Here is a 14,066-nt window from a genome sequence, read left to right as displayed (position 1 = left end):
CACTCCTGACTACCTAGCAATCTCCCTCCTCATCCTTTAAGTCCGATTATCAATCAAGTACAAATGTCTTCTTGTATCTCTCCTATCACTCCCATTCCTTTTGTAACTCAGAGTTTCCAGAGTATCATTTACCCCAAAAAGCACAGGTTTTGTTTTAGATCTCTTTGTATGTTCACCAGCACCTGGGGCAGACCCTGTGCACATGCTTAAGGCCCTCTGGGTAAGATGTTATAAAGAGGAAGGAAGCTGCCTTCATCCAAGTACTACCTGGAGATCTAAGAGATTCTCTAGTCCAAACCTGACAGTTCTCTAAAATGGGATGTTAAATCTCTGTTCTTACCCTTTTGTGGTTCCAGAAGGACAAAGCATTAATTCATTTAGTCAGCAAGCATTAAAGCAATGCTGAGCTGGTCTCAGGGATTCCTCAGGAAATAGAATGCCCAGCATCTGTTCCCGCAAAGCACCAGTGAGACCAGGAGCACACCTTCGGGGATAATGCCTACCTCCCTATGTTACTGTAAGAGTAAAGAGGTATCTGTAAAATACCAAGCCTGATTCTAAGCAAGAAGGGATAAAATGCTAATTGGGGTGTTTAAACAGATGCAACACCCTGGACATGCTCAGTAATCTATGCCAGAATATTTGGAAGACAGCTTCGATGAGATCTGTATTTGTTCCCATTCAAAAAAATTAAAAAGTGATCCTTTAGAGTTGAAATTCTCAATCAATATCGTTAATATCATATACAAGGAAAACTTAATTGAAGGTTATTTTTAAAATCCTAGAACAGTACAGTATGAGGAAACTTCCAGAAATTCAAGCTGGGTTCCAAAAAAAGCCATAGCATGAAAGCTGTCATTGCTAATATTAGCAATGGCTAATTGGCTCTTGACTGAAAGCAGAAAATACAAGAAAGATGTTTACTGGTGTATTATTGACTGTGATAAAGCATTTGACTGTGTTGATCATAATAAACTATGGTTAGATAACATTGAGAATAATGAGAATTTCAGAAAACTTAGTTATGCTTATGTAGAATCTGTCCAAAGACCAAGAAGCAGTTGTTTGAACAGACCAAGGGGATACTACTTTATTTAAAAGCAGGAAAAGCATGTGTCAGGGTTGTATCCTTTCTCTATATCTATTCAGTCTGTATGCTGAACAAATAATTCAAGAAGCTAGAATATATGAGTGAGAATGTGGCATCAGGATTAAAGAAAGACAAGTCTCTGTTATGCAGATGATACAATATTGCTTACAGAAATTGAGGATTTATACCCCTTACTGGAGAAGCTCAAAGAATACAGGCTTCAGGATAGATTAAACCTCAACATAAATAAAACAAAATTCTCACAACTGGACAACATTTTGATACATGCAAAAAAGATTGTAGTGGCTTTATTTCACTTGGATTCACAAATCAACACCCATAGTGGCATCAATCAAAAAATCAGGAGATGTTTTGACTTGGGCAAATGAGCTGTCAAGGACCTCCTTAAAATTCTAAAGAGCAAGGATATTAGTTTAAACACTAAGGTGTGCCTGACCCAAGCCTTGGTATTTTCATTTGCTTCATATGCATGTGAAAGTTGGACGGTGAATAAAGAAGACTGAAGAAGAACTAACATATTTGAATTGTGATGTTAGCAAAGAGTATTGAATATATCATGGACTGCCAAAAGAACAGATCTTTGTTGGAGGAAGTGCAACCAGTGTGGTCCTTAAAGGCAAGAATAGTGAAGCTTCATCTCACATATTCTGGGCGTTTTGTCAGAAGATGCCAGACCTCTGGATACGGTATCATGCAGAGAACACTAGAGAAACAGTAACAAAGAAGAACACCTTCAATGAGATGAACTGACACAGTGACTGCAGCAGTGGACTCGAGCATATCAGAGATGATGAGGAAGGCCCAGTACAGGGCAAGGTTCAGATCTGTTGTTCGTAGGGTTGCTATCAGTTGTAGTCAGCTTGAGAGCACCCACCAGGGCCACCCTGCAGCTGCTGTGATTACCCTCACTTTTAGTCTGCTTCTGTTCTTTGTCATTTACAAACTACTTTTATATTCATTAAATCACTAATCTTCAGGCAGAGATAACTTAGGATGTATGACTATCCCCATTTTATAGTTGAAGAAACTGAACCTTTTATGGATTACGTGGTTTTTTGTTTTGTTTTGTTTTGTTTTTTGGATTACGTGTTTTAACCTGGCAGAGCCTAGACTCCAAAGTGGATCCCGGAATTCCTCCCCTCCCCACCATGCTAATCTGCAGTGAGCACATAGCAGAGAATACAGCCTCTATGTATTAAAGAAATGGTAGTGAATATGATGTGGTGAAGTTCACCAAAACAAAGGGTTGTTGCATGTGAGTTTTAAGGTAGTCCAGCCCTTGGTAGTCATGGCCAGGAGATGGTATTCTTGTAAGGGAAGGGCACATGAAAACTGAGAAGTGGCACTACCACAGCTTGTGTGAGGTTGGAAGAGCCTGTGTGGACAATAAGAAAGATGCAGATTAAAACCACAATGAGATACCATTGCGCCCCAGTAGCAGTGGCAAAGTTTAGGAGAGCAGCAGGCAATAAATGTTGGAGAGGTGGGAACTCTCAAACACTGTTGATGGGATTATAAAATGGTACAGCCACTCTGGAAGACAGTTTGGTGTTTCCTCAAAGAGTTGGACATAGAAACTCCATATGACCCAGCTATTCCACTACTAAGAATATACCCCAAGGAAATTAGAACTGAGACACAAATGGAGATTTATACATCAGTGCTCATAGCAGCATTATTCACCATCACAAGAACATGGAAACAGCCTAAATGTCCAACCACACAAAATGGAATGAGAAATTGTGGTACATACACACAGTGGAATACTATGCAGTAACTCAGAAGCAAAGATTTCAAAAGATACTATGTAATTTGGGAGAGACTGGAGAGCATTATGTTGAGTGAATTTACGCAGTCTCATAAGAACAAATACAGCATAAAACCATTATTGTAAAAATAGAAGGATAACTATTAAAACATGTATGGGAGCTCAGTGAGGGAGGACTGAGGATAGTTGAGGGCAAAACCACAGGGGTACACAGTTTGGTGGGTGGAGGCAGGAGGAGGTGGTAATTGGAGAGGAAATGGAAAGGATCTGAGAGAAAAGACAGGGTAATGATGGACAAGGTCTAGAGTTGATTAATTTTATAAAGCATAATGCATGAGAATGATTATATGAAATAAAAAGTGAATGAAGATTAGTGTGAAACAATGTATACAAACTTTGTAAGCAAACCAATTAAGAAAAATGAAAAAAATGAAGAAGAGCCTAGATGGAGCTTGTAGAGATGGGGCCTGCCTACAGAGTACAGAGCTACCTGTTCAGAGGGCTCTGAGACTAGCAGGAAGCAGAGGGGAGGGGACACTGAGGGGAGCACGCCAGATTGAGAAGCTACAAAGAGACTATTTTCTGGAAGAGACAAAGTTATGAGCAGTTGTTATAGTTACACAGAACTGACTTCTTTATACTCCTGAAGCACTAGCTTAGGCACAAGAATCAGACAGAGTTGGAATTAAAGTTCAGTGTGTAATTGTGAGCAGGTTCTCTAACTTCTCTGCACATATTTCTCATCTATAACACAAATCCAGTTCTGTGCTCTGCCTGCCTCGGAGAGGCCGACTGAGACTCAAATGAAATTGTATCTACTGAAATTTTTCATAGACTGTAAAGGGCTAGCAGATTAAATAGGTGCATTTGCTGGCCCACAGGAAGAGTCCCTATGACCACATCCTAAATGGGTTCCAGGTCTCCAGACTGTCCTCCCTTTCCCCGGTCTGGGAACCTCAGATCTCTCAGCCTTATTCCCTAGCCACTCTGCTAACTGTACACACTGACACCTTCCTGTGTGGTGGTGGTGGTGGTGGTTGTTATGTGCCATCAAGTTGCCTCAACCAGTAGCAACCCTATGTACAGCAACTCTGAAACCTGCCCTCTCCTGAGTCAGTCTCACTAATTCCAACACTCCTACCCCCATTGCCCCAATCACTGTATCAATCCATCTCATGGGGAGTCGTCTTCTCCTGAGTTGTCCCTCCACCTTTCTGAGCATGATGTCCTTTTCCTTTGCAAAGACCATGGCCTGGATTAGGCACACCTTAGTCTCGATTGACATCGTTGCTTTTCAGGACTCTGGAGAGGTTCCTGACAGCAGATTTTCCCAGTGCAATTCATCTTTTAATTTCCTGACTGCTGGTGTTAGAATGTCAATTGTGGAGCCAAGCAAGCTGTAACTGTTAACAACCTCAATCTTTTCTCCATCCATCATGGTGCTGCCATTTGGCCCAGTGGTGATAATCTTTGTCTTTTTGATGTTGAACATCAATCCATGTTGAAGACAACAGTCCTTTAACTTCTGCAGCAAGCTCTTCAGGTCTTCTTCTGTTTCAACAAGCAGCGTTATGTCATCTGCATAATGTAGGTTGTTGATGGGTCTTCCTCCTCCTCATAAAGCCCTGCTTTCCGAATGATCTGTAGTCCCTCCTAAATACTTCCATTTTCCACTTTGTCAGAATCCATCTGCTTGGCTGTTTTTCTCTTCAGATATTAGAAATAGCCAGTGTTGTAATTGTTCAATGGTTGACATTTTGCCTATTTCATTGAGAATCCAGATTAAGCCCATCCCAGACCCCTTCCTCGGGTCATCCAAACTGACCAGGGACAGCTGCACAGTAAGGCGCGCCCAGCATTATAAAGATCTCCTTCCCTGGGACTGGGGAGAAGATGGCCCCTGGCATAATCTAATCCCTTATTCTCCATGGCAGATTTCATATTTCATAGCCCCGTGATGCGTAGTTCTCAGAAGGAGAAGTCAAGGTCAGAACCTCAGGCACTGGCACCCTGGAGGGGACCCATTTCCTCAGTCCACCTGTCTACTTGATTCCTGGGTACTTGTACATCTCTAAATACTGCATGGAACTGAATCCAGTTCATGCCCAGCTTCTTCTCAACTTAGATGCGCAGTTCATCCATCTTTTGGAAGAACGTGGCTCCTCTTAGGTGATCCCTGTCTCGTTTACTCCAACTCATATATGTGCTCATCCTCATTCACAGCTGGAGTGTTCACCAAAGCCATTTGCCATGTTATAATACTTTTACTACCTTAAATACCCTTACTCTTCATCCTTGCCTCCAGTGGTACACCAGGTACTTTACCCTCAGCCGTGCTTTGACCTCTCTCTTCATCCCCAGGTTTTCAAGTGCCTATGGGTTCTCCCCTAGCTAGCCATACCAGAGGATCTGGGCTAGAAAATTGAGAGCAGATCTGAATGCTAACCCAGGGGAGAAGGTTAAGTTTTGTCCTCAAGCCCCCTTTAGGATTATCAGAACTACATAGTGCTTTGGATGCAGCAGTAGAGATTGAGGTGAGAAAAATCATAAACAGAGGGTAGAACTCCTAAGGTAGGCATTCAGGGTTTGCATAAGCTGATCCCACCACATGAGCAGTACTTCTGTTCATTTCTCCTCCTGCTGGCCTTTCCATCATCAATCCCATTTCTTCCAGAAAGCCTCCCCCGATTTCTGAAGGCCTATTTAGAATCTAACACTTCAGGAAAATAGACACTTATCTGACCTCTAAAGTTCCCGTTAGGCTCTTAGCACTTCAGGAAAGACAGACACACCCCTAGGAGTGTCAGCTCTTTCTTGATTGACTTGTTTTCTGAGCCCCTTGTCCCATGACATAGCTCCCTTTACTAATCTTCTTTCAGCACTCCAGGTCCAAGACCAAACATGCTGCTCCATCTGCAGACTGACCTTGACATCACACTGTGTTCTGTCCTCATGATTATGTTAGTGGAACTCAGATGATACTTTTTAAAATAACCACACACAATGAAAAAGGAGATAGGTTTAGAGAGAGAAGTGATTCTCCCTGGCTGTGTGACCTGGACAAGTCCCTTTGTCTTTGGTTTCCCGTTCTGTGTAATGGAGGAATGAATAAAAACCATCTGCTCAGAGTGCTTTTGTGGGCCATGGGTAAATAAGAAGTTGACAGTGTTTCCACTGTGCCTACTGTAGTATAATCAATAAAAAGGTTTTCTTATCATTCTGCCACACTGCTAATTCCTTCTCTCACACTTAAGCAGTGCTTCTGAGCCTAATCTTTTCCATTCCGTACTTTGGCATTAATTTCTTCGGGTTGAATACATAGTCCTTGATTATTTATTTCCTCTTGAAGAAGAAAAGTCAAGTCTCCCTCTAGCAGAGCTGAGTCCCTGAAGGACCTTCTGCAGATCTGTCCCACTCCTCAACCCACTGGACATTATGATGACCCAAAACTAACCAAGAGCCTTATCCATGACTTCCATGCCCTACAGTTCACACTGTCCTTGAATGGCTTCTAGAGAGTACATTTTGCTGTTTCTACTTCCTCTTTCACACAGTAGAGCCGGCCTCAGTGGCCCCAAGTGGGACAGTCCAGTGTTCACACTCCAGATCCCCAAGGATCTACTGTGGGTTTCTGCCTCTCCTGTTTGCTTAGGGAGTAGACGTCTCTTGTGATGAGTAGATGAGTAACCAGCTGAGCTAAAGTTTCTCTCCAGTTCTCCTTCTCCAGCCCCCCACCCCCTTCACCTCCATTCACCATCCACCCGCCTTTCCGTTTCCCTGGCAACACTGAGTGCTCATCCTGGAAAACTTTATCCGAAATCTGCTCTGGGCAGCTTTCCAAATCCATGCTAACCTGATTAGGTGTCTCTAGGGGCCTTGCCAGCTAATCAGATTAGGCAGCACTAATGGTAGTGAGGACTTTGAGTGGGCGCAGAGCAGTAAAACATATTGTATACTTAGTGATAATTATCCTGCCTTTTGTGTCATTGATTTATCTGCCTCCCGCTCTGTCCCCCCCATCTTGTGTGTTTGTCCATAGCGATCCGGAGGAAAGAGAATGGCTGGTATGACGAAGAGCACCCTCTGGTCTTCCTCTTCTTGGGATCATCTGGAATAGGTAACTGGGAGCATTCTCAGCCAGTGGGGAAGGAAAACTGGGGAGGGGGTCAACCCAAGCCTGACAGTCCCAACTTTACAAACCAGGGTCACAGACTCATCTCAACTCCCAGCTCTGCATGTGGATCCAAAACAACTGCCTCCAAATTACAGACCCACCAACAGGCCTTCTGTTTTTCATCATTGTCATAGGCAGCTAGAATTTTGCCCCTCTCTCTGGAAGTTAGGGAGGGTAATAGCCTAGAGGGTAAAGAGTTGCACTGCAAATCCAGCGGTGGGTAGTTCGGATCCACCAGCAAACTTGAGAGAGAAACATGGACACTCTATCCCCGTGTGATTTATAGCTTCTGAAAATCCATTGGCGGGTCACCCATGAGCCAGTTCTGTCTCCATGGCAATGAGATATTACTCTGGAAGCTGTTGTGCAAAGGACTAATTCATCTGAAGGACCAGTTCATTCAGAACCTGGTTTAGCTACTCTACATCCCTTTTGGAACATTGGAACCACCTCCCCTGCGTGGTAACACCACCCATACACAGCATGGGAGCTCTCTCATTAGGAAGTTAAGTAAAGCCCCTGCTTATCAGCGCAGTGCCAAGTACAATACAATGTGTTGTGTATTTCCCTACTAAGTTGGGCTGGATTATCTGAAACATTCTCAGCTTGTCATTCTCTGCCCTCAGAGACCCCTGTCTTCTCTTCCCTCCCATTATCCTCATGGGCCTGTCTTTCCATCAGATATATTATCCCAGAAGATTACATAACCTGACCAAGATAGTACTGAACTAGGCTTCCTTTAATAGACAGTGTCTTTCAAAGGCTTTAAGCATATCAAATGCTTTAGAATCTCCATTACTGTAATTTTTTTTTAAAATCTTTACATTGTTCTTTAAGTAGAAGTTTACGGAAAATTGGTTTTCCATTCAGTTATTTATATAAATATAAATATAAATATAAATATAAATATAAATATAAATATAAATATAAATAATTTATGACATTAATTACAATCCCTACACTTGCTCTCTCCTTCCTCCCTGTGTTCTCTTTTCACTTCATCTTTTCTAGCCCTTCCTGACTTCTGAGCTTTCACCCTGCACTTTTGATTTTGGAGCACTGATAGTTCCACCAAGTGTTTTTATTTACCTTGTGAGCCTGTCTATTCTTTGTTTCCATGAAAATTTTGAACCACAGGACTGACTTTAGTTCTAGGTTCAAAGAGTGAGTAAGGGTTAAGCCTGTCTCTACAAGACTAGCAAGCTTGGCCATTTTTATGACTTTTCATTTTGTTCCATGTTTTCTTCCGTGCTGCCCAGGACCCTCAACTGTGATCCATTTTCGAGAAATCAGCAGGAGTAGCTAGGCATCACCCAGTTCTTCTGGTCTCAAGATAGTAGAAGTTGAAGTTCAGGGGTCCTTTAGTCCATTGAACTAGTTGTTTCCATGTGTCTTTGATTTTCTTTGTCCTTTTTTGTTCTGTACAGAGAGAGACTAATCTTAGGTGCATCTTAAATTGCCATGCACAAACTTTTAAGTCCACAGTCATTACTCGCCAAAGTACAGTGAACTTTATTTTTGTTATATTCAATATTTTTTTCAATTTGTGTGTGTGTGTGTGTGTGTGTGTGTGTGTGTGTACACACCATTAAATCAGATCTGACTGGTACAGGAGGAGATTGTCCCTCCTTCCCCAGCAGAGCATCTGTTGGATTTGAACCATATACCTCTGGGATTGCAGTGCAGCTTCTTGCCACTAGGCCACCAGAGCTCCCTAGAACTTTATTTTTGTGGACTATGTTCTACCATTTGACCTTGATGTCCCCCTAGGCTGTGGGTCCTGAGGCCCTCAGATTAGCAGCTCATTCCTTCAGGATGTTTGGCTATAATTAACTAGTTTACGTTATTTTGCCCCATTTAATCTAGTATATTCTTAGCTATATTTTTGTTGTTGTGTGCCATCGAGTAAGACCCTACTCTTAACTGATCCTCCAGCAGGTATTGAGAGGCTATAAATCATGCAGGGGGAGATCACCCATTCTTCTTATGGAATATATTTATAATGCATATAAATACGCAAAATTGGGAAGGGTGTACGCCAGGGATGTGTCCTGTCCCCATACCTTTTCAACCTGTATGCAGAGCAGATTATGCAGGAGGCTGGGCTCTATGAGGAGAATTATGGCATATGCAGGTGACACAACCCTGCTTGCTGAAACCAAGGAGGACCTCATGCACTTGCTGCAGAGGGTCAAGGACTGCAGCCTTCAGTATGGACTGAGGCTCAATGTCAAGAAGACAAAGATTCTCACCACTGAACCAATTGGTAGCATCAGGATGGATGGCAAAGAGATTGAGATTGTTCACAGCTTCAGTTTGCTCGGCTCCACAGTCAACACTCTTGGCACCAGCAGTCAGGAAATCAAAAAACGTATTGCCATGGGAAAGTCTGCTGTTAATGACCTCTCTAAAGTACTCAAGAGCAATGATATCTCTCTGGAGACTAAGGTGTGCCTGATACAGGCCATGGTCTTTGCAATCACTTGTTATGCATCAGAGAGTTGGACAATGACTAGGGAGGACAGAAGGAGAATTGATGCTTTTGAGCTGTGGTGCTGGAGAAGAGTATTGAATGTACCATGGACTGCCAAGAAAACAAACAGATTCATCCTAGAGAGGGTTAAACCAAGCTACTCCTTGGAGGCAAGGATTCTGGGGCTTCATCTTACATACTTTGGGCATGTTGCAAGGAGGGACAGGTCCTTGGAGAGGGACATCATGTTTGGGAGGGTGGAGGGACAGTGCAAGAGGGGAAGACCCTCTATGAGATGGATTGATTCAGTGACTGGGGTAATCGGGATGGGTGTGTCAGAGGCAGTGCGATTGGCACAGGATAGAGTAGGGTTTAGGGCTGTTGTACATAGGGTCGCTATGAGTCGCAAATGACTCGACGGCACTTAACAACAACAACAAAATAAATATGCGTGTAGAAATAATCTGACAAACCTATGTATGGTCATTGGTATAGTCCTTTTCACCTTCCCATATCTGTTCATCTAGCATTGTCATGTCTTTATGTTACTCCCCCACAGAGCTCACTACAGTATAAGGCAGACCACCTACTGGTAATCTTGCTATAGGGTTTCATAAGCCTTCCAGTCACCCATTTTTCAGATGTGCAACTGAGGCTCCAAATGACCTGTCTGGCATTACAATATGACCCAGACCCCATTCTCTTACACAGGTGCTGCCCCCAGGGACTTTCTGCATTTTGGGGACCCAAACAGAACTATGGGCTGTGGAGTCAGTATGAGATATTATTTATTCCCTCCCAGCCTCTCTTTGGCATGTGTCTTCAAGGCCTGGATGGTAGGGCAATGGCTGTCCAGAGAGAAGCTGGGTAGTGAGTGGGACATCAGTACAGAGCTGATGTTTATGCAGGGCATCAAAGGACAGACATGCTTCGCATTCTCACAGGAATAAGTGAATCACTGTCCTTCTCTTTGAGTCTCTGTGTTCCTATCCATAAAATGTATTCTTTCTATATACTTGCATTTATGGTATTCTTTGATTGCAAGAAATAATCATCTAGTCCTAACCCACCTCCTCTTTCTCCTTTCTTACCAGGAAAAACAGAGCTGGCCAAGCAGACAGCCAAATATATGCACAAAGATGCTAAAAAGGTAAGGCCTGGGACATGGCTCTGATCTGCAGATGGAGACCTCACATCTCCTTCTGTCGCCCCCTAAAAACAACATGGGATCCATAAATTCAACAAAAGCTAACCAAAATGGTTCGCTGTGGGCCAAAACAAGTTGTCCAACTCCTTTTGTAAGCGCGATTTCTTATGCCTACACCTATAAACTAGTTATAGTCCTCCTCACCCACTGCCCCATAAGTTAGAGAGGGCCATCCCCATTCTCTGTTTGTTCAGACTCTGGCATTCCTAGACCTGCTCAGTCTGTCTTTCCAGACTGACAGGAACTGCTGTAATGCAGAGAGAAATGTCAGAGAGAGCGGTCCTCAGAGAGAACGCAGGAACATTTCCACTAAAGCCTCCTTTGGTCTCCTACTAGCCTTCCTGGTATGAGAACTAAGGCACAAGTGGTCGCCCTGCCTGCTATCAGAATTGCCTCTGACCCCAGGACCCTTTGTCTGTTGTCTGTGGGAAGCCTCCCAGGTGAGGCAGTAAGGTTTCTGTCAGCCATCAGCCCCAACAGTACAGTCCTAGGTGCTTCATGTCCATCTTCTGCACTAGCTTCCCCCTCGCTGCCAGCCTAAAAGCCTGGCAGCCTCCAAAACAATTGATTGAGGCTGTAACGCTCTGGGTTATACTTGATGGCCCCAAATCATTCCTTCTCTCCTGGAACTGGCCAACAGCTGCTGAGCCCCCCTGGCTCTGCCAGTTGCTATATTCTGCCACCGTCAAGCCCAGAACAGCCCACTTGACAGGCAAACAGGAAACAGCACATGGCTTACTAATGTGCTCCAACCAATGTAGCATTTTTAAAGACAATTCGTCAGGTTGGCAGCGATTGAAACAATTAGCACTCTGGGAAGGGCCATAAACTAACAAGACTATTAAGGAAGATGCAGTTACAGGCAGGAACCACCTGATTAGGGATGAAGAATTCTGGGTGGTTTAATTCTAATACTGTCAGAAAGGTTAATATTTAATTACAAATTATAATCTCCTTATCCAAGCTGTCTTAATATGTCTTCATACACAGTGGAAATAGAATGAAAGTATCTGCTGACTTGCTAGTGTAAAAAGGGGAAAGAGTTTGTTGGAAGATTGATGATGCAAGTGATTCTTCAGTTGAAGCATCTAAAGGAAGACGTCCACCAGCACATGGTGCCCTAGGACACGGGAGAAATCCTTCAAGGCATGCCTCACCTAGAGAGGAGGAAGTAACCCCATCTCTCCTTGAAGGCAGCAAAGTATTGTAGACAAGGCTTTGAAGCTACTCACTCTTGGGTCAAGCTCCAGTTTTACTACTGGCCCTAGAGAGGTTATTTTACCTCTCAAAGTCCCAGCTTACTTGCCTCAAAGCAAAGCTATCAAATCCTGTATCTGAATTTGTCATGAGCGTTAAGTGAGATAACATGAATTACAACTAGCTCAGTTGCAGGCACTCAGTGTCTATTCCCTTGTCTTGTATTTCTCTGGCATTTTGTGCTACTCACAGAAGTACCTCATCTGTTATCTTACCTGTGTTTTCTTGGTTAAGTGCCTGCCTGTGATGAAGTGTGCTACATCAGACCCATTGTTCAGATAAGAATACTAAGACCTTACACCATCAGGTGGCCTGCCCAGGATCACTTGGTAGAGACAATATCAGAAGCCAATCTCTCAGATCCCCTCAATACCATTGTTTTAGCTACTCTAGGAGGCAAGAGAGTAAACTTGTCAGTTTGTCCCCATTTCACCTAGAAAGAAGATAGGCATGGGAAGCTCAATACAGCTGTCCATGCATTTCTTTTTCAATCACCCTGATGCTTTATAATTACTCCTACCTATACCTGCACCTGCACCTATACCTGTAGCTAGGAGGCTCTTGTGGCATCATTCATAGAGAGTTGAACTGCCAACCCAAAGTCCATATCTTATCTGATGTTTCAAATCCACCTGTGGTTCCAAGGGAGAGAGATGGGTAGTCTCCTCCCGTGTGATTGACAGCGAAGTGTTAGCTATGATTCAGTTCAGAGCTAACCCTCCAGTTTTCAGAGGCTATAAATCACATGAGAGGAGATTGCCCATTAGTCTCCGAATGGGTAGCTTGGTAGATTCAAGCCACCTGCCTTTGGGTTGCCAGTCCAGTCCTTACTCACTAGGCCATCAGAGCCCAATAAAATGAAGACATTTTAAAAGTAAAAAGATTAATCTGTTTTTATATTGTTTCAAAATATTCTAAAAGAGCCATGTCCACACAGATTTGCAAAGTCATGGGGCATCATGGAACTCATTTGTTGCTGATTTTGATTGCCCTTGTCCACATCTTCCTGTCACACATGATGGGGTGCACCTCAAGGACAGAGACTAGGATGCGCTCCCTGGACAGTGTAGCTCCAATGCCTACCTTATGCAGGATGCCCTCAGGAAACAGGAGGAAGAGAAACCTGTCTGTAAGAAGATGCATTCTGAGCCAGATTTAGAAGGACAGGGATATCACTTCGGTTTAGTAAGGTAGAGAATGGAAGAATCATGGGAGTGGAGTGTAGGGGTCAGGAGTGAATGGACAAAGAAAGAGCCAGGAAAAAGATGTCAGAGAATGAGCTAGAAGATCTTGGGTTGTTGGAATATGAAAACCTCGTGAAGTATTTGAGATTTGTCCTCCTTAATCCTTCCCTCTTCCTTCCTACCTCCAAGTAGAGTCAGTGCTTGCTTATTTCCATGCAGGGCTTCATCAGGCTGGACATGTCTGAGTTCCAGGAACGACATGAGGTGAGTGAGAGTTCTTTGAGAAATGCCTCAGCAAAGTGTGGTTTGGAGGGCCTACCAGGATGACTCTGCCATGATCCTTTGATGTGACTTGTCATTTGAGCTTTTAGACTTCAGATAATTCTAGAAGTTGTGGGATTTTCCTGTGGTGGCATAGTGGCGCATGTGTGCAGAACCACAGATGGTTTTGTGTAGAGTTTTTTTCTAAGGAATAATAAGGATTTGCCCACCCTCCTCTCGTGGCAGAGTCCTTGTCACACCAGGTGAGACACCTATTCTCCTTCCTAGCTTCTTTTCTTCCTTCCACCAGGTAGCCAAGTTTATTGGGTCCCCACCAGGCTATATTGGCCATGAGGAGGGTGGCCAGCTGACCAAGAAGCTGAAGCAGTGCCCCAATGCTGTGGTGCTCTTTGATGAAGTAGACAAGGCCCATCCGGATGTGCTTACCATCATGTTACAGCTATTTGATGAGGTAAAAGTTAAATCAGAGCTAGGGCAAGAGAGGGTGGGAGAACTGGAGGCCTGGGGAGGATGGGACCGGTAAAAACCAAGGACCTTGAGGACCATATAATTGTATTCAACTTACTGTCCCCACATATGTACATACAGTTGTTCAAAATTGTGGCTTAGC

General features: G+C 43.6%; 1 protein-coding gene across 3 annotated transcripts in view; it reads left to right on the top strand.

The window, feature by feature from the left end:
* CLPB (ClpB caseinolytic peptidase B homolog (E. coli)) overlaps window positions 1-14,066 on the top strand; it is a 207,362-nt gene that overhangs the window by 181,855 nt on the left and 11,441 nt on the right. For all 3 annotated transcript variants that reach the window (XM_006885550.1, XM_006885549.1, XM_006885548.1), the window contains 4 exons: window positions 6,919-6,996; window positions 10,621-10,676; window positions 13,394-13,438; window positions 13,746-13,907. In XM_006885550.1, coding sequence (XP_006885612.1) covers window positions 6,919-6,996; window positions 10,621-10,676; window positions 13,394-13,438; window positions 13,746-13,907 — 341 coding nt within the window. The remainder of the gene's footprint in view (window positions 1-6,918; window positions 6,997-10,620; window positions 10,677-13,393; window positions 13,439-13,745; window positions 13,908-14,066) is intronic.

Source organism: Elephantulus edwardii, unplaced genomic scaffold (assembly GCF_000299155.1).
Source record: "Elephantulus edwardii isolate Elephantulus edwardi_28Jun2011 unplaced genomic scaffold, EleEdw1.0 scaffold00044, whole genome shotgun sequence".
In the NCBI taxonomy this organism is placed as follows: Eukaryota; Metazoa; Chordata; class Mammalia; order Macroscelidea; family Macroscelididae; genus Elephantulus; species Elephantulus edwardii.
The sequence above is the reverse complement of the archived record's forward strand: the minus strand, read 5'-3'. Positions and strand labels throughout refer to the sequence as shown.